The following is a 21,296-nucleotide window of genomic DNA, read 5'->3' on the forward strand; positions in this document are numbered from 1 at the left end:
AATGCTACTCCTCCACCTCTTTTACCAGCTTCCCTACACTTAGTGAAACATCTATACCCCGGAACGTCCAACAACCATTCCTGTCCTTGTTCTACCCACGTCTCCGTAATGGCCACAACATCGTAGTTCCAAGTACCAATCCACGCCCCAAGTTCATCTACCTTGTTCCGGATGCTCCTTGCATTGAAGTAGACACACTTCAACCCACCTTCCTGTCTACCGGTACCCACCCTTGACCTTGATACCTTCCCCAATACCTCACCACCCTCACTGACTTCTGGACTACAACTCCTTTTCCCACTCCCCTGACAAATTAGTTTAAACCCCCCTGAAGAGCCGTAACAAATTTCCCTCCTAGGATATTGGTGCCCCTCTGGTTCAGGTGCACCCCGTCCTGTTTGTACAGGTCCCACCTTCCCCAGAATGTGTTCCAATTATCCACGTATCTGAAACCCTCCCTCCTACACCATCCCTGCAGCCACATGTTTAACTGCACTCTCTCCCTGTTCCTCAACTCGCTATCACGTGGCACCGGCAACGTACCAGAGATGACCACATGTTTTGTCTTGGCTCTCAGCTTCCAGCCCAGTTCCCGAAATTCCTGTTTTAAATCCCCGTCCCTTCTCTTACCTACGTCGTTGGTACCAATGTGTACCAACATTTAATTTAGATAAATGCGAGGTGATGCATTTTGGTAGATTGAACCAGGGCAGGACTTACTCAGTTAATGGTAGGGCGCTGGGGAGAGTTACAGAACAAAGAGATCTAGGGGTACATGTTCATAGCTCCTTGAAAGTGGAGTCACAGGTGGACAGAGTGGTGAAGAAGGCATTTAGCATGCTTGGTTTCATTGGTCAGAACATTGAATATAGGAGTTGGGACGTCTTGTTGAAGTTGTACAAGACATTGGTAAGGCCACACTTGGAATACTGTGTACAGTTCTGGTCACTCTATTATAGAAAGGATATTATTAAACTAGAAAGAGTACAGAAAAGATTTACTAGGATGCTACCGGGACTTGATGGTTTGAGTTATAAGGAGAGGCTGTATAGACTGGGACTTTTTTCTTTGGAGCGTAGAAGGCTGAGAGGTGATCTTATAGAGGTCTATAAAATAATGAGGGGCACAGATCAGCTCGATAGTCAGTATCTTTTCCGAAAGGTAGGGGAGTCTAAAACTAGAGGGCATAGGTTTAAGGTGAGAGGGGAGAGATACAAAAGTGTCCAGAGGGGCAATTGTTTCACACAGAGGGTGGTGAGTGTCTGGAACGAGCTGCCAGGGGTAGTAGTAGAGGCGGGTACAATTTTGTCTTCTGAAAAGCATTTAAACAGTTACATGGGTAAGATAGGTATAGAGGGATATGGGCCAAATGCGGGCAATTGGGATTAGCTTAGGGGTTTAAAAAAAGGGCGGCATGGACAAGTTGGGCCAAAGGGCCTGTTTCCATGCTGTAAACCTCTATGACTCTAATTCACAAGCGGGAGCAAATATTGGAACTACCCACTTGGGGATCTTTTTCTGTGACCCAACCGAAGGTAGGTTTCTGTGCAGAAATACCTTCCTATGGAGCCAGGAGGAGCAGGAGTGTTTCCCCCAGCTCCACAGAGTTGTGCTTGGCCCTGCTCCTGTAGCCTGTAGAACCACCATACACCCACCCCAGGATTGACCTGATTTCCAACACACTAAACTCAATGAGATTTAGAACATAGAACATAGAACATTACAGCGCAGTACAGGCCCTTCGGCCCTCGATGTTGCCCCTCTAATCTACACTATTCCAATATCATCCATATGTTTATCCAATAACCATTTGAATGCTCTTAATGTTGACGAGTCCACTCCTGCTGCAGGCAGGGCATTCCACGCCCTTACTACTCTCTGAGTAAAGAACCTACCTCTAACATCTGTCCTATATCTCTCACCCCTCAATTTAAAGCTATGTCCCCTCGTGCTAGCCAACACCATCCGAGGAAAAAGGCTCTCACTATCCACCCTATCTAATCCTCTGATCATCTTGTATGCCTCTATTAAGTCACCTCTTAACCTTCTTCTCTCTAACGGAAACAACCTCAAGCCCCTCAGCCTTTCCTCATACGATTTTCCCACCATACCAGGCAACATCCTGGTAAATCTCCTCTGCACCCTTTCCAACACTTCCACATCTTTCCTATAAAACGGCGACCAGAACTGTACGCAATACTCCAAATGCGGCCGCACCAGAGTTTTGTACAGTTGCAGCATGACCTCCTGGCTCCGAAACTCAATCCCTCTACCAATAAAAGCTAACACACCGTCCGCCTTCTTAACAACCCTATCAACCTGGGTGCCAACTTTCAGGGATCTATGCACATGGACACCCAGATCCCTCTGTTCATCCACACTACCAAGTATCTTACCATTAGCCCAGTACTCTGTATTCCTGTTACGCCTTCCAAAGTGAATCACCTCACACTTTTCCGCATTCAACTCCATTTGCCACCTCTCAGCCCAGCTCTTGCAGCTTATCTATGTCCCTCTGTAACCTGCCACTTCCCTCCGCACTGTCTACAACTCCACCGACTTTAGTGTCATCCGCAAATTTACTAATCCATCCTTCCACGCCCTCATCCAGGTCATTAATAAAAATGACAAACAGCAGTGGCCCCAAAACAGATCCTTGCGGTACACCACTAGTAACTGAACTCCAGGATGAATATTTCCCATCAACCACCACCCTTTGTTTTCTTACAGCTAGCCAATTCCTGATCCAAACCGCTAAATCACCCTCAATCCCATGTGTCCGTATTTTCTGCAAAAGCTTACCATGGGGAACCTTATCAAACGCTTTGCTGAAATCCATATACACCACATTAGCTGCTAGGTCATCCTGATGAAGTGATACTGTGTCCGAGTCACAAGTGAGTTTGACAATTTAAACATTCATACTGAGCCCAATTTTCAAAAAGATGACACTAAGTTTAATTTACTGCCAATTTACAAAAAGATGACACTAAGTTTAATTTACTGCCAATTTTCAAAAAGATGACACTAAGTTTAATTTACTGCCAATTTACAAAAAGATGACACTAAGTTTAATTTACTGATGCTCTAAGATCAAGGCTTTGAAAATCAAATATAAATCCTTACTCGCAGCTGCACAGTCAACACAGAATGAATTTCCTTTGGCATTTCTTATCGCCTGCAGGGCAACAGCTTCACTCTGGCTGTCCATCCGAGCCTAAAGTATAAAAGTAACGCATTTAGTGAACTCGATGGACACATGAAGGCAGTATGAACAGGATGCTCTTCTCTAATACACAATGGACCAAAATTCTGGTCTGAGCCTAAGTTCAGCTGAGGCAATGTCTGGTCAAGAATTTGTAAAATCAACTGGAACCAACTTTCGTTTGGAGTGGGACAACTGGTTTGCTGCAGTTTGCTCTCGCCGTGATTGAAGTTGGAGATTTTTACCAAGTGTCATGAATGCTGAAATTTGCGAGATGCTCATGTTTTGAAATGTCCTTTGAAATGCCAAGTAAAATATAATTCTGGAAAGGGTGCAATTGGAATTCCTGGTAAACACCAATGTGACTTCAGGTTGCCATGGGAACGAGTGTTGAGAAAGGATAAAAAGTCAAATAGATATCTATTGAGGTGTCGAGTTTATAGCTTCTCTCACGGAAACTTACAGAAGAAAAGAAAGGCAGCTGCTGAGAGGTGTGGAGAAGGGGATTGGAATTCATCCAGGAACAGGTCTTCTCTGTTTGTAGGAAATGATAGCGAGTGGAAGAAAAGCTCTCTATGGGAAAGAGCAGTGTTACCAGAGCCGATTAAACCATTGAGAGTTGGGAGAATTCATTAAGGTGTGCCTTGCTGGTGATAATCGGATCCAGAAAAGAGTGGCGAAGCAGAGTGGAACAATTGTCAAAGGACACTGGAAGTTTCGAGCTGGTATGGGAAGAGTGACGAACGCCTGCTGGAGAGCTAGGAGTGAACTTGAGACTGTCCCTTTAATGCTACTTATTTGCCAGAAGCATGGCCTTGAGTAAAAGCATTTCATAAAACATGTTTTGGTTGTGTTAGTGAGTTAATGCGAAGCTTGCCTTTTGCTTTAGTTTGATGTCTCAGTTGCTATTAATTAATGGTTGATCGATGTTAATTTTCATTTGCTTGTTATGGTTAAAGTCTTAAAAGTGAAGTCTTGTCCTTCAGTTATTTGCATTGGCATTCTGGGGATTCTTTTACTTTAAAAAAAGTTATCATTCTCGATGGGGATCATAATGGGTAAACTGTTGAATATAAAGCCTGAATTAATTTTGAGGAACATTACTATAGGAAGAGTTGAAGCTGACAAAATAGTCTAAAATGTGCCCCTTGAAACACTGCCATCCTTGATGAGCACAAATTGTGAAATTATTCACTGAGACAAGTTAGCTTCATGCTCTATAAAAGTAAATCTTATCTACTGCATTTAAGGATTACATCTGGAGGCAGCACAAACACTGATTGAGATACCTTTATGTTTGCAGGACATTAACAATAATCATACCCTGGGCTTTGCTGACTGAATTACCTTGTTTTTGCTACTTTCACAGGACTGCAGACTGGCCAGGATTTGACTCTCAATGGCTTGGACCCAGGCATCCCTCTCTTCAAAATTCACCGCTTCAAAGTACCACATCTGGCCGGTGCTGGAGACAATGGTGAACTCAATGTTCTCCTCTTGGTCTGTAATAGGGGAAATTAGAAGGAAATAGAAAATGTATTGTTTTCAAACTGCTTTGTGAAGCAGTCACTGATGGAAAGGTCTGTGAATTTGGCACTCTTACCCAGTGTTGGATACAAATAAGTAGTGAGTTCACAGTGTGCTGTGTATAGACTTGCACTTGCTAAAAGGAACTATGTATTTATGTGGAACAGATTAAGCAATCACACAAAGTATAAGATTATAGTTACAGATTAATAGAATATCATGAGGTTGAAAATGTATTAAATCAATCTATTTAACAGGTTTCCCACCATCCCCTATTGGTCAAGTTAATAAATTTACTGGCCAGTGTGAGACTGAGCTGTACAAACCAGCAATGTCCCAAGTTCAATCCCTCGTCTATGTTGAGTCACATCAACAGAGACGCAACTCAGCCAAGCTTTCAGCCACTGATTGCCTACCCTGATGGAAAGTGGGCATGTGACAGGTCAGGACTTGTACCAAGCTCAACTAGCCTGTGAGCATTCTCTGTCCAAAAGTCCAAGTCAGGAGTGGCCACTGGGCCAAAGTACCCAAGGGGAGGCCAGAATCCAAGGAAATTTACCCCAGGATACCACCCAGGGCAGGAGGGGAATCTGCTTTACAAGTCTCATATTCTTTAAAGTTTTTATACATTTTGCAAGACATAGCAACTATAGTTACCCACATTATGCTGACAAGTTGTTGACACATGACAACCAGAGGAAACCCTCCTTCAGGTTTTAAGGGATTCTATCACCTGAAGTCTTTCTTTTGCAAGAGCCTCATCGTGTATCCACCAAAATGGATTTGTAGGTTAACAAAACGCTGTTTACTGGGCAATTTAATTAACAGGACACGCTTCTCACAATAAGCAGGATGTTTAAGTCTTTATTTTACATACACTGCACATGAACATTAACACTATTTTCCTTTCCATTATCTAGCAAATATATACTGGGCTGTCCTTTGTCTGCCCATTCTTCTCCCTGTCCCCCACACCCTCCATACACGTAGCCAAACCAGAAGAACAATAAAAGAGAGGATTCACAGTCCAGACAGGCTCAGGAATGCAAAAGAACACTGAAACGCAAAGGGACAGGACAAACAGTCGAACACAAGATATACTCTGGACAGAACACACACAACAACTAACAATGGTTCTAGCCACTGGATACAATTTAAAATGACGTTACCTGCTCTGTAAATATTTCTTAAACTACCAAAACGCTTTAATTTCCACACCCTGCGTTTGGCTGCACCCAGAATCCAGAAAAGCAAGGAGTAGAAGCAATTGGAGAAAGACATTGGAGAAAAGATTACTGCAGAGCACAGGAGCACATCAACAACTGCAAAAGGTGATCTAGGGTACAGGCTTTGGGTGCTATCAATCCTTTGAGTCTCACATTAAATGATAATTGTTCCATTCATGTCAAAGGCTTAGAACATGCATTTGATATGCAAAACACACCTCTCATGTCAAGTTCTTGATACCAATTCATTTTTATTATTTCATCAACACACTAGGAACAAGCTCGAAAGTGGATGTTTGCCTTCACCAAGAGCAACAATTAACTGTTGAAGAGGGACTGATCAGCCTTTTGTCACAACACAATGTCAGGAGCCCATCTATTGCTATCTGAAGAGCTAGTTATCCTGTCTCTTTTCAAACTCGCTTGCTCACCCACCCACAGTGCAAGATGACTGTATATTATACACACATACTTCTCTGATTAACCATTAAAATAATAACTATTAATAAAGCCTAATCAACCTTCTTTTTCTCATTTTCCATGAGAAAATCCAGCAACAAGTAGCCTCCTGACAACTGGAGACAAAAGGCTTCTCCAACCCAGGCAATGGCTGCTAAACTTTAAACTCCCGTTAGCTTTCCTTTCCCCTGTGTAGATGCAGCAATCACTTGGCCTCGTTGTGCCATACATTAAAGTTGTCTAGAGCTTTTAATTTTCTGCAAAGCTGTAGGGATGGAGGAAGACATGGTCACGGGCGGGATCTCAGCTATCAAATGTGGTAACGGCAGGGTTTCTGCATGGAATGTAACCCAATTCTCTGATTGGGAAAGGTGGTGGTGGTGGGTACATGGTGAGGGGAGAACAGGTGAACAAAAGGTAGCTTCCCCAACACATATACAGGAATGGTTCAAAGTCAGCCTTGCATACACCTTGAAGACATGTCACGAAACACCTCCCCTACAATGAGTTACTTCTAACACTCATTATGTAGACAATGCAGCTGCCATTTAATGCACAGCAATATCCCACAAACAGTACTGTTGAGTGACTGGGTGGTATTGGTTGAGGGAGAATTATTGGCCAGAGTAGGGAGAACTCCCTTGCTGGTCTTCCAGGAATGCCACAGAATCTTTGACATTCACCCAGACAGACAGGCAAATGGGATATCTCAGTGGCACAAGGCAGAGTTCAATATGCTGGCTGTGGCAGCATAGAAGTTAATTCCAGTTGCTTGAGGCAGCCAGTTTAACATTTCACTTCCTATTAAGTTGGGGTAGAAAGGGAATATGTCCAATAATAAATTCAATGAAAATTAGTTTTAGAACATGCATTTGATATGCAAATGCACCTCTCGTGAAAATAAAACGAGCATTTAATTAACCTTTTCATTGGAAGATGCAATGGTAAAGCTTCCCTCTCCACCCCTATCTGTGTCAGTTATACTGAATGAAACAGAATCCTAGGATAGTTGCTTGGATGAATACAAATAAATACCTGTTTTACCAGTGATATTATAAGTGTTGTTCAGGAAAATTATTTAATTACACAATCGGGCTTTTTATATATCAATTATTGCCTTAATTGCCAGGAAACCAAAACCCTGAAAATAAAGGCCAATTGTTTTCCAATGAGAATTGCCATTGACCACTAACCTCCCCTGATCACGAGAGATATATAGTTAATTCCTGACAAACGCCATGAAGAAATGTTTTGTGGATCCCCCAAATTGGCTGAACTCCTTCAGAAGACATAAGCAGAACATTGTCAAGGGATGACGGTTAGGTCAGATGTGGGTGGGGGTGGCAGGCAGAGAAGCGAGAGGAAGAATACTTTGCCCAAAATTTGGATTTCCATAAGCTGCGAATAAACTTGGGTAAATGTCTATAACGCAGCCTAGCTTTAAAATGTAGTTCAGTTATTAACTTGACCTGAAGACTGGATTTGTGTTGGAGCTGAGCTTGGTGTTACCCTACTTTAAAAAAAGGCATGACCAGATGAGGCGAGGTGGAATCTTCACTGGGAATCCTGGGTATACTAGCTTACATTTGTCAAGATTTCCACAAATGAAGACCTACAGAAGGAAAAAATCCAACTTGCTCCTGTGTTGTATTCCAGTATCGATCACTCACACTAAACAAGGGAAATATGATCCGGAACAAAACTAATTGGACAGCACTCTCTGGAGCAACATGGTTTCTCGGTCTGCTTCACAAAACAGGCAGCAGATTGAAGATATTACAGCTCACTATGTAAGAAACCAACTGCGTGGTTCCCAATCTATTTTAGAAAAGGTACAATATACTCATAAATTTCACTCTTCTTATAGGCCCATTTTGCCTCTCCAATGCCGACTGGATGGGTAGCCTGGTACCCATTGCTGCTGTGACATGCTCTCGGCTTGCTGCCATTGCTGGTGTGCAATCAGTCTTAATCCTCATGACTTCTTGCACCATCCTTGCTCCGTCTTCTTTAGGAGGAGCATTCCCTCCGCTTGGTGCTTTCCTAATTGTTCAGAGTTTATTATATAGGGACCTACTGTGCCAAACCAATGTTTAACTGTTGTGTTACACCACCAGGCTGCATTATTTATGTCTCCCAATTGGATATGCAAGATAAAGTTGCTTACTAATAGATCTCCCAGGGCTTTGATCATGGTAATGGAATGTATTATTCTGTGTATTATTCTGTTACTTAAAGTTGTGCTTAATCTAATCCATCACAAAGTCTAATTGCTGTGAATAGGCACAGGCTAATTAAATTAGAATTAGAAGCTAATTACTGTTAAACACACATCCTGAGGTTAATTGTTATTTTGAATTTCTGCTTTTTTAATGTTTTCCTGTATAATACTTGAATTTTGACATAGCAGATCTCCAGTCACATTGCAGTCTGGGATTTAGGACACAGTTGTGATGTTTAGTTAATAATCTGGCATGTGCAGTTCAAACCACTGCACTAAGTAGGTAAATCCAGCTATTTCAAGCAACTTAAACTTCGGACTTTAATCAAGAGGGCAATTGTAACTGCTTGCAAATTTCAGGTTCCCAATTAATGACTAGCCTTTTCTCATTTTCCAAAAAAGATTTCTTGTTTCTGTGACATAGTGTATTATTTTGAGAAGCATGCGAGATGCAAGAATTTTTAAAGGACAGCTTGTGTCATACATCCTGTGACATTACTCATGGTAACTCGGATGAAATGCTGTTTAACAAGGACTGAAGTTGTGCAATGTACAATATATTATTCTGTTACAATGCAGCTCTGGCCCTTTTGGACAAAGAAGTCTAATTTTGAAAAGTAAACAGAAGCTTAGGTCAAAGTTTAGTTGTTCCATAGTGTAAATTGACACAATTCTTCCACCAAAATGTCAATGTGTATTTCTTTAAAGCTACAAAGGTTAATTGCTATTAAGTAAACCCAAAGTGAGTTCATATATGATCAGTTGAGAGGATGCATTTTGGTTCTGGTGTTTTGTATTCCTGTAGCGCTCCTCTATCGATAGTTTTCTCTTTGAAGAAGTAGGATGCTGAAATTTGAGGGCAAAATTCAAGAGCTGGATGAACTGTGTTTTATATATATTTCCATAAAGGACAGCACATTCAGCTTGCATTCCCCATCTTCCACACTCTCCTGGGAAGATGTACGAGCCTGAACCTTTACAACCTAGTCAGACCTAAAATTAGAAGGAAAGTTATTTAATTCCAGCAAGATTGGACGGAGATTCTTACTGGTGCTTACAAATTCCAGGACCACAAGGGCACAGGATAGGTATTTCCAGAATAAATATGCATCAAGTTAACTTACAACTGACAAGAACATAGGGTGGTCCAAATGGTTGCTTCACATAGAAATAATTAAGGAAAAAAAGAAGATAGTTAAACAGTTGAGGGCTCTGTTCAACTTTACGCAGCAAATTGTTGTGATCTGGAATACACTAGCTGGAAAAGGGGTGGCAGAAGTGAATTCAATCGTGACTTTCAAAGGGAATTGTAGGGCTGTAGGGCTCTGGGGGAATGAGATGGGGAAGTGGAATAATTGGATAAATCATTCAAAGAGCTAGCACAAAGACAATGGGCTGAATGGTCTCCTCTTGTGCTGGAAGATTGTGATTTCTATGAGAAATATCTAAGACTCCAAGCTGTTTGTTACTGAAACCCCTTTTGTCTCCATCAGGTGAGTTTGACCAGTTTTCTGCTGGATCATTTGATAAACTGTGACAGGAAAATGAGGAAGGAAAACAGAACTGCTGTCTCTGTCATAAACTCACAGCATAATCATTTCACCACTGAAAAGATAGAAGCAAATTGGTGAACAGACTACTGAGCTTTAGCAATTACAGTGAAGAGCAGCTAGATTTGCCAACTGTGATCAAATGTATTCCAGTAGGTTTCATCACAACTTGAATCATAGAATCCTTACAGTGCAGAAGGAAGCCATTCTGCCCATTGAGCCTGCATCGACACCAATCCCATCCAGGCCCTATCCCTGTAACCCCACATATTTATCCTGCTAATACCCTGACACTAGGGTTAATTTAGCATGGCCAACCCACCTAACCTACACATTTTTGGACTGTGGGAGGAAACCGGAGCACCCGGAGGAAACCCACGCAGACACAGAGAGAACATGCAAACTCCACATAGTCACCCGAGGCCAGAATCGAACTTGGGTCCCTGGCGCTGTGAGGCAGCAGTGCTAACCACTGTGCCACCGTGCTTGCCCCTATGCTCCAGCCATTAGTCAGTCATCACATCCATTCTTGTGATGTACTGCCTTCCTAAGCTAATTGGAAAGTTAAAAGATTCATTACCTAATTGGACGATGCTTTACTGTCAGCCAAATGCCCACTGCCCGCCCCCCATTGTCAACATTTCCATATCTGATAAAGACAAATGTTTAAAGAAATGACAAAAAAAATCTTTTTTAATGTCCCTATGATTTTTCTCCAAGGCTGCACACAGCAGTGTTGTGGAAATTCACCTTCAATTCCTGGAGACTCCAGGCCAATCCTGCAACCCTAAGAGCAGCAAGATTCAGGCAGCAGAGATATCCCAAAAACACCTTACTGGTTACCAAATTCCTTCAGACAAGTACGCAAAGTATTTCTTAATCACATGAGCAGTTAGACGGTCACATTCCATCGTGCCAAATTCACCTTCAGCCAGCCCCATCATGCCATCTGCCCTGCTCACACTCTTCTTCCTGCGATGCTTCCTTCGGTTTATCTGGGGAGAGGGCGGGGAGTCCAGCTTGCTGCTTGAGGGACTGGAGATACCTTCGCCTGTGGCAGCCCCTTCTTAAAAAAAAGGAAATGTAGATAAGAAATAGAAGTCTCTTTTTTCAAAGTACCGTGTAGATAATTGGAGGCCATTCCCCCCTCGAATCTTTTCTCTTCTACCCATGACTCATATTGAGGTGCACTTCTATAGGTTCTGCTAACCACTCCAGAGACTCGAGCACAAAATCTATGTTACACTGGAGTGCAGTACTGAGGGAGTGCTACACTGTTGGTGATGCTGTCTTTCAGATGTGACGCTAAACCAAGGTTGTGCCTACTGATAGCAGCCAAAGTTGGAAACTTTGGCCTACCCTGTGATATGAAGTCAACTGTGGTGTTTCCACAGCTACCTTGCCTAAGGTGATCCAATTCAGCATGGCTAGAAAACAAATCTGGGATCTTCCTATCCTCAATAGGTAAGTCTTACATCATGCGTTAGGACTAGAACTATATGCTGTTTTATTTCAGTATTAGAACATTTTTCCCTCTCTGTGGGATAATTAAATAATTTGCTCTTGAGGATAACTTCTAAATCCTTTCCTCTTAATGTATTCATGAGGAAAACAGCCCTCAATCATTCCATACCCACATTTGTAACATGCACATTCCACTGATTATAATGGACTTGCAGCCGTGAAATGCAGCCTTATAAATGTCAGTGTGGAAAGCAAGTTCTTCATAGTGCCTCTTTATGGCAGTGTGTTCAACTCCATAAACTTGTTGGATTAAACTCCTGGCAATTTAATATGTAATGTTTAGATTCTGATGACTTCAGATCTGAAGTAATCAAAATGAAAGTTCGTGGTCCAGACTTTAGGAGAGCTGTCATTAATGCCAGAACTGTCTCTGATTATTAAAATGTGCATTAGTGCATAGAAATGATAAATTATACCTCAGCGCAGGAGATTCCAATATTCAGGTTTTCTGACTCAGATTTTTTACTAAGTAATCAGGTTTGTGGACAAGATTCCATTGCTAGATCCCAGTGTGTGTTTTTTTTTAAATCTTCCTTTTTTCATTCTGAATTGCACTTTGTTGTATATGAGAGAATTGACACTTGGAAGCATGGAGGGATAAAAATAACGGAGTTTTATTTACAGGGTGGTGTTCACCACATGGAGGCATCTTCACTCTGGCAGTTTCCCTGCCCTAGCGGCCCGTGACATCACTTCCGGTGAATGTATGAATATATTAATGCACAGTGCTTAGTGCAGCCAACAGGAATCAGTATTAATAGATAACATTTTCTCCCCTTTAAACTAAACATCCCCAACAAATTCAAACAGTGTAGCATGAACAATAATCAATAAGTCAGATCTCAGAACGGTTAACGGCGAACCGCTGATGTCTTCTCCTTTGCATTGGTTGTAACTCCTGGCATTTTTGCCTTTGCACAAACATCATCAGTGGTTGTTGTGACCGGCATCGACGTTGTATCTAGAGGTTGACTTTGTGTTTGGTCTACAGGTGAGGTGTTGCTTTCCTCAACAGTGTCCATTGGTGTGTCAGGGTTGCAGGAAGGTCCAGGTCAGGACTTCGGTTGAACCCAGATTTTCAGCAGGTTCCATTCCTTCAGCTGACATCATCTCTGGTTTGGATGGTATACAAGACAGATGCAGTCAGTGCATGGATCGTGGCAGGAACCCATTTCTCTCCTGTGGAGTAATTTTTAGCCAAAACTCCTTGTCCTTGGTGGAAGACACAATGGCTGGAACTCTATCACCTCGCCCGCTATGGAATCAGCGCGGGTGAGAGTCCGACAATGGAAATCTCCGTTGACCTCGGGCAGGAATTTCCGGTCTCGCCCAAGCGAGGCTGTAAAATCCTGCCCAAAGTTTTGCTTTGCTTTCCTGCCATTCTCTCTGTCCTTGTTGCTATTGTACAATTTCTTTCATTTTCAGAGGTTTTAACAAGTCAAATGCCGAACGTAGTTGTCTCTTCATTAATAATGCAGGAGAGGTTTTGGTGGTAGAATGAATGGTATTCCTATACATTAGTAGGAATTGGTTAAGACATTTGATCAGCAAACCTCGTTTCCTGGTTGCTCTCAGTGTATGTTTCATGGTTTGGACAAGACATTTTGCTAGTCTGTTCGTGGCAGGATGGTACAGTCCAGAATACCATTCTTTTTCAAGCAACTTTTGAATTCTTCAAATTCAGACAAATTAAGGTCTGTTGTCGCTTACCAATTGTTCAGGGAATCCAAACCTACTAAAGACTTCTCCTAGCTTCTTGATAGTCTTTTCTAATGAAGTAGATTTCATTACAACAACTTTTGGCCACTCTGAATGAGCATCAACTGTCACTAAGAACATATGTCCTTCATAAGGTCCCACAAAGTCTACAAGCACTCATTGCCAAGCCTCTTCTGGCCATTCCCATGGATGCAGCAGTGCTAGGGGTAGCAGGTTTCGCATCTTCACACATGAACAGCATATTCCAGCTTTCTCTTCAATTTCCGTGTCCAATCCAGGCCACCAGAAATAACATTTCCTGCATGCGTACTATTCTGCAATGGCCCTCGTGTAACTTATCTAACATTCAATGGTCTTCTCAATGGTGGTGGCATGATCACTGAGCCCCGACATCTTGACTGTACTGACAGCTCCAATCTTCTAGAGGAGTACGGTTTCAAGTCAGGTGTTAGTTCTGAGGTTTTCCCTCATAATACCATGCATCCATAAGGGGATGCAGCAACGCTAACTGTAGGGGTAGGGTAGGATCAAAATGCTAAGAACTTCAGATTTGACCAATGCTTCTTTAGCTTGTTATTGTATTAATCTGACCACTTTCACTTCTTGTTCGTGCGCAAGACGTTTTGCAATGGTTTTAAAATGATTGCCAAATTTGGAACAAATCTTCCGTTGTAGTTCAACAATCCTCGGCAGGATCACAACTGAATAATATTGTGCGAAAGCCTTGACCTTCGAAGGAGATTTGTGAAGGTCCATAGAGTCAATCTCGTATCCCAAATACCCAACAGAGGATTGGAAAAACTCACACTTGTCCTCGCGGACTCAGTCCATAGTCTTCCAATCTCTGAAGAATGGCATCCAAATTCCAAAGATGTTCCTTTTCGTCTCTTCCAGTGACTAGGATGTCATCCAGATAGCACTGGACGGTGCTCAGTCCACGGAGGATCTGATCCATTGCTCTTTGAAACAATGCAGGAGCAGATGTGATACCAAACGGCAATCCTTGGTGCCAGAACAAGCCTGTGTGTCACTGTGACCTCTGGTCTATGTTCATCGGTAAGTAAGCTAAAATGTTGGCCTCCTGCCAATCCTGCTAACAGGTCATCAATGTGTGGCAATGGGTACTGTTCCGCACATAATACTGGATATAGGGTGACTTTGAAGTCTCCGCAAATCCTTACGGATCCATCATTCTTGATGATTGCTATTATTGGTGTGGCCCGTTCACTAATGCTGACAAGTTCCAAGACTCCCGTTTCCACCAGTTGTTCCAAGTCAGCCTCCTCTTTCAGCCTGATAGCATGGACTACCGATCTTGCCTTCAAGCATTTTGCTTGACTTCCTTCTTTGATCTTAAATTTAACTGTGATGTCTTTCACACTCCCCAGTTCTCCAACAAACACGACTGTGTGTTTCTTTCGAATTTTTGTGAGGCCTGATTCTCGATTAGTCATCAGGTTGACTTCAGCCCAGCTCAGTTGAATCTTTTCCAACCATGTTCGACCCATCAATGCTGGATAATTGCCCTACATGTAGAGACAAATCTGCTGTTTGTCCATTAAGTTGCAGAGCTACTTCAATGTGGTCCTTCAGTGGAACCACCTTACCTGTGTAAGTCTTCAATACTATAATTGAAGCTTTCAAGAGAATGTTTTCTTTCCATACAGTCTCTGGCACCAGTGATACTGCTACCCCAGTGTCAACGTCCATCTATACTGGCTGTCCATCCAGCAGTGGAGTGACCCACTATCTATTCATAGCAACAGCAATGGCTAGCACATCCAGTAAGTCACTCTGTTTCTCTCGTCTCTTTTGAACAGCACGAGCACTTCTTTTATTTTGTTTACATGCTGTTTTGTTCTGGATTATTATTTTTACTTGCCTTTTCTTCCAGCAGGCACACTCAATGTGCCCTGTTTTTCCACAGCTTCTGCACACTATGTCAAAACGCTTAGGTGTCGATTTGCTGACATTTTGCATATTTGAGTACATAAAAACTCAGTTGCGGAGCTCCTTTTGCAGCTAGCTCCATGGAAGCAGCAATTTCTACGGCTTTTTTTTAAGAGTAAGGCTACTCGGTTAGCAACTGTTTCTGTATTGTTTCACTTTGCAGACCAGACAAATCTGCCCTGGATTGTGTCAATCACCAAACTCACAATACTCTGCAAGTCTTTGTAATACAGCAATGAATTGCACAATTGACTCCCCTCTTCTGGATTTCTTTTGTGGAATCTGAAGTGCTCTGCAATCACCAAAGGCTTCAGCGAAAAATGTGCTTGCAAAGTATCTACGATTTGTTCACAGAATTTAGTGTCTGCCTTCTTCAGTTGCACTGAACTTCTGAGGAGATTAAACATTTCTCCGCCCCATCACACTCAGGAATGCGGGTACCCTAATATCTTCTGCTATTTTGCTTGCCTGCACAAAATAGTCAAAATTCTCAGTATAGGAGCTCCATCACATCAAAGGGTCCTACAAAGCCAAAAGCTCCCGCCATTTTCTTACTGACGGAGCTTCCCCGTGTACACACATTACAACATCTTTCCAGCAGCTACCTTGATTTTTTTTTCTTTTGCACAATGCAACAAGCCAAGCTTCAGCCTCCTTTCAAGCACATTCGGCTCTCAAATTGCTCTGCGGAAGATCATTGCTCACATCCCCCTTGCCCATCATGTCCAGAGCACATGCGAAGAACTTCTCTTCAGCCTTCTTTTCCTGATTATTCCGGTAATTTTCCTCCTCTCTGGGGGATAGCCACTGCCGTTCAAAGTCCTTGTCGCCAGTTTCTTTGTATATGAGAGAATTGACTCTCGGAGGCTCAGAGGGTTAAAAATAATGGGGTTTTATTTACAGGATGCTTCTTCACTCTTCAATTTCCCTGCCCTAGAGATCTATGACACCACTTCCGGTAAATGTATGAATATATTAATACACAGTGCTTAGTGCAGCTACCAAGAATCAGTATTAATATATAACACATTTAGTCTGCATTATATAATGGCCAGTTTAGCTCATGTGCTAGCAATCTCACTTCTTGAGACGGAAGGTTGTTGAGGTCTCGTGAGTCTGATTTGGAATGGCACGATGTGGAGATGCCGGCGTTGGACTGGGGTAAACACAGTAAGAAGTTTAACAACACCAGGTTAAAGTCCAACAGGTTTATTTGGTAGCAAAAGCCACACAAGCTTTCGAAGCTCTAAGCCCCTTCTTCAGGTGAGAATGGCACACCAGTACAGAGGATGAGCTGCATTGTTAAAGGTGTCATTTGACAAACTGTTTCAGGTTTTTTAAGCAAAAGACTGCAATATAATCCTTTGTTTTTTCAACACGGCACTGAACTTCCAAATGTCCTCCAGAAGGAGTCACTGTTGACAATTTTTTATCTATAACCCAGTATCTGCACTGTAAATAGCAAATACCATAAGCTTTCGGAGCACTGCTCCTTCGTCAGATGGAGTGGAAATTTCCACTCCATCTGACGAAGGAGCAGTGCTCCGAAAGCTTATGGTATTTGCTACCAAATAAACCTGTTGGACTTGAACCTGGTGTTGTGAGACTTCTTACCGTGTTCACCCCAGTCCAACGCCGGCATCTCCACAACTGTAAATAGCAAACAGCAGATCCTAAAATAGATCTCACGCTGCAATTACCTGTGCACATTGTGAAAGGAAATTTGCTGCACATTGTGAGTCAAATCTTATCAAAGGTAAACTTAATAGTCAAATACCTTGATTTTTCCCCACGGCTATAACAAATGTGTGAGTATAACTATTATTCTTCAACCTGGAATTGGAGGAAGTGAGACCAAATTGCATGCATGGCAACTGTTAGCATTTTACGTTGACAAGCAATGTTTTGTGTGTTTGGGAGTAAGCACAGACCAGGTCCCTCCTTTCAATGGGATTCTTGATGCTATTTGAAGTGATTTGACCACTGAATATACTCTGGGTGGGCATTCTTTTCTGATCTTGATTAGCATTTGCCAGTTGTTTAGGTTGGCTTATACAGGATTGAATTATGAAGTGTTCCTGATGTTCTCTTGCTCTTCTATTCCACTGTTAGATCACTCTGGATCTTCCTGTTAGTCGACATGACAGCTTTCAAGTTATATTTCTGCAGGATCCAGGTCATTTGAACTGTCAATGTGATCCCAATGGAGTTTCTGCTGGCTCATTATCAGTAGTCAATGCATTTGAATGGTTCTCAGTTTGATGGTACAATTACGTGGATAGAACAAATGACAATATTTTATTTTCACTCAAGAGCGCTGGCGACAGCTATTCGCCTCCAGGACTCTTTTTTTTTAAACTGAATTTAGATAACATATTTTCAACTCTGCAGTATGTCCCAAATCATTTCACAGTGAAGTCATTGTTGTAAGGTAGGCTGATGCTTCCACCAATCTCTGCACAGCATGCTCCCACAGCAAACAGTAGAGAAAGGACCAAATAATCTGCTTCATTAAATTTGGTCAAAACACTGGGAAAACACTTCTTTACATGGTGCCATGGGATATTTAATATCCATCTGAGAGGACAGATGGAGCCTCAGCTGAATGTATCTTCTCCGACAGTCCAGCATTCCCATGGTACTGCACTGGGAGTGTCAGCTTGGATTTTGTGCTCAAGTCCTGGAGTGGGATTTGAACACTCAGGGTGGAATTTTACCGGCACGTCCGCCCGAGGTTCATATGATCCTGCCCGAGGCCAACAGAGAATGCCGTTCTCCGAGGCTCGCTCGCTTCCGGAATCGAGGCGGGCGTGCCGGTAAAATTCCGGCCATAATCTTCTGATTTAGGAGCAAGAATGTTACCAACTGAACCACAGCATGAATCCATAGTGTTCAATATCTCCAAAAATAATCACCCCCTGTAGCTCAGTTGGTCATGTCAACTCTTGGTCATTATCCGGTTGTTGTTTGTGGGGGATTGCTGTGTGAAACTTGGCTGCCATATTTCCATCACAATGACTGCTCTTCAAAAAGGACTTCAATGGATATGCGGTGCTTTGGAGATGTCCAATGGTTATGAAAAGCACTATCTAAATGCAAGTTTTTTGAAACTGCATCAGAATTTTTTTTAATTCATTCATGGGACATGGGCGTCGCTGGCTGGCCAGCATTTATTGCCCATCCCAGGTTGCCCGAGGGCAGTTGAGAGTCAACCACATTGCTGTAGCTCTGGAGTCACATGGAGGCCAGACCGGGTAAGGACAGCAGATTTCCTTCCCTAAAGGACATTAGTGAATCATTATGAGAGGTATGGACAGAGTGGATAGTCAGAAGCTTTTTCCCAGGGTGGAAGAGTCAATTACGAGGGGGCACAGGTTTAAAAGAGATGCACGAGGCATGCCCATGTCCCATGAATGAATTTAAAAAAAATTCTGATGCAGTTTCAAAAAACTTGCATTTAGATAGCGCTTTTCATAACCATTGGACATCTCCAAAGCACCGCATATCCATTGAAATCCTTTTTGAAGAGCAGTCATTGTTGTGATGGAAATATGGCAGCCAAGTTTCACACAGCAAATGCCCACAAACAACAACCGGATAATGACCAAGAGTTGACATGACCAACTGAGCTACAGGGGGTGATTATTTTTGGAGATATTGAACACTATGGATTCATGCTGTGGTTCAGTTGGTAACATTCTTGGATCAGATGGGTTTTTCTGACAATTGACAACGATTTCATGGTCATGGATTTTTAATTCCATATATTTTTTATTGAATTTAAATTCTATCATCTGCCGTGGCTGGATTCGAACCCGGGTCCCCAGAACATTAGCTGTTTCTGGATTAATAGTCGAGAGATACTACCACTCGGCCATCGCCTCCCCTTTACTTCTAGAATAGTCCATCCTGATGACTCAGCAGTAAAGTCATCATCTATGAGTCGTAAATATCAGAAAGATGCAATGCCCAGTCAGAGGGGTACATCCCCGGTTAGAGAGGGAAAGAAAAATGGTTAGAAATTCTACAAAGAACAAAGAAAATTACAGCACAGGAACAGGCCCTTCGGCCCTCCAAGCCTGCACCGACCATGCTGCCCGACTTAACTAAAACCCCCTACCCTTCCGGGGACCGTATCCCTCTATTCCCACCTCATTCATGTACTTGTCAAGACACCCCTTAAAAGTCACTACCGTATCCGCTTCCACTACCTCCCCCGGCAACGAGTTCCAGGCACCCACCACTCACTGTGTAAAAAATCTGCCTCGTGCATCTCCTTTAAACCTTCCACTCACACCTTAAACCTATGCCCCCTGATTGACTCTTCCACCCTGGGAAAAAGCTTCTGACTATCCACTCTGTCCATGCCTCTCATAATCTTGTAGACTTCTATCAGGTCTCCCCTCAACCTCCGTCGCTCCAGTGAGAACAAACCAAGTTTCTCCAACCTCTCCTCATAGCTAATGCCCTCCATACCAGGCAACATCCTGATAAATCTTTTCTGTACCCTCTCCAAAGCCTCCATATCCTTCTGGTAGTGTGGCGACCAGAATTGAACACTATATTCCAAGTGCGGCCTAACTAAGGTTCTATAAAGCTGCAACATGACTTGCCAATTTTTAAACTCAATACCCCGGCCAATGAAGGCAAGCATGCCGTATGCCTTCTTAACTACCTTCTCCACCTGCATTGCCACTTTCAGTGACCTGTGTACCTGTACACCCAGATCCCTTTGCCTATCAATACTCTTAAGGGTTCTGCCATTTACTGTATATTTCCTATCTGTATTAGACCTTCCAAAATGCATTACCTCACATTTGTCTGGATTAAACTCCATCTGCCATCTCTCCGCCCAAGTCTCCAACTGATCTATATCCTGCTGTATCCTCTGATGGTCCTCATCGCTATCCGCAAATCCACCAACCTTTGTGTCATCCGCAAACTTACTAATCAATCCAATTACATTTTCCTCCAAATCATTTATATATATTACAAACAGCAAAGGTCCCAGCACTGATCCCTGAGGAACACCACTTGTCACAGCCCTCCATTCAGAAACGCACCCTTTCACTGCTACCCTCTGTCTTCTTTGACTGAGCCAGTTTTGTATCCACCTTGCCAGCTCACCTCTGATCCCATGCGACTTCACCTTCTGCACCAGTCTACCATGAGGGACTTTGTCAAAGGCTTTACTGAAGTCCATGTAGACAACATCCACTGCCCTACCCTCATCAATCATCTTCGTCACTTCCTCGAAAAACTCGATCAAGTTCGTGAGACACGACCTCCCCTTCACAAAACCATGTTGCCTCTCACTAATACGTCCACTTATTTCCAAGTGGGAATAAATCCTGTCTCGAAGAATCCTCTCCAATAATTTCCCTACCACTGATGTAAGGCTCACCGGCCTGTAATTACCTGGATTATTCTTGCTACCCTTCTTAAACAAAGGAACAACATTGGCTATTCTCCAATCCTCTGGGACCTCCCCTGTAACCAGTGAGGATACAAAGATTTCTTTCAAGGCCCCAGCAATTTCCTCCCTTGCCTCTCTCAGTATTCTGGGGGATATCCCATCAGGCCCTAGAGACTTGTCTGACTTAATGTTTCTCAAGAACCCCAATACCTCCTCCCTTTTGATCTCAACATGACTCAAACTATCTACACATCCTTTCCCAGACTCATCATCCACCAAGTTCTTCTTTTTGGTGAATACTGACGCAAAGTACTCATTTAATACCTCGCCCATTTCCTCTGGCTCCACGCATAGATTCCCTCCCTTGTCCTTGAGTGGGCCAATCTTTTCCCTGGCCACCCTCTTGCTCTATATCTGTATAAAAAGTCTTGGGATTTTCCTTAATCCTGCTGGCCAATGCTTTTTCATGACCCCTTTTAGCCCTTCTTACTCCTTGCTT

At 42.7% G+C, this 21,296-nt stretch overlaps 2 protein-coding genes across 3 annotated transcripts in view; both read right to left on the minus strand.

Moving 5' to 3' along the window:
* Positions 1 to 21,296, minus strand: part of prim1 (DNA primase subunit 1) — a 728,932-nt gene that overhangs the window by 195,894 nt on the left and 511,742 nt on the right. The window lies entirely within an intron of this gene.
* Positions 1 to 21,296, minus strand: part of LOC144482008 (arf-GAP with GTPase, ANK repeat and PH domain-containing protein 1-like) — a 182,168-nt gene that overhangs the window by 14,783 nt on the left and 146,089 nt on the right. The window contains exons 13-15 of one of the 2 annotated variants that reach the window (XM_078201258.1): positions 11,114 to 11,254; positions 4,553 to 4,707; positions 3,127 to 3,217 (exon numbers count right to left, since the gene is read on the minus strand). In XM_078201258.1, the coding sequence (XP_078057384.1) occupies positions 3,127 to 3,217; positions 4,553 to 4,707; positions 11,114 to 11,254 (387 nt within the window). The remainder of the gene's footprint in view (positions 1 to 3,126; positions 3,218 to 4,552; positions 4,708 to 11,113; positions 11,255 to 21,296) is intronic. The other variant, XM_078201259.1, reaches the window with a different exon arrangement.

Source organism: Mustelus asterias, chromosome X (assembly GCF_964213995.1).
Source record: "Mustelus asterias chromosome X, sMusAst1.hap1.1, whole genome shotgun sequence".
Taxonomy (NCBI): domain Eukaryota; kingdom Metazoa; phylum Chordata; class Chondrichthyes; order Carcharhiniformes; family Triakidae; genus Mustelus; species Mustelus asterias.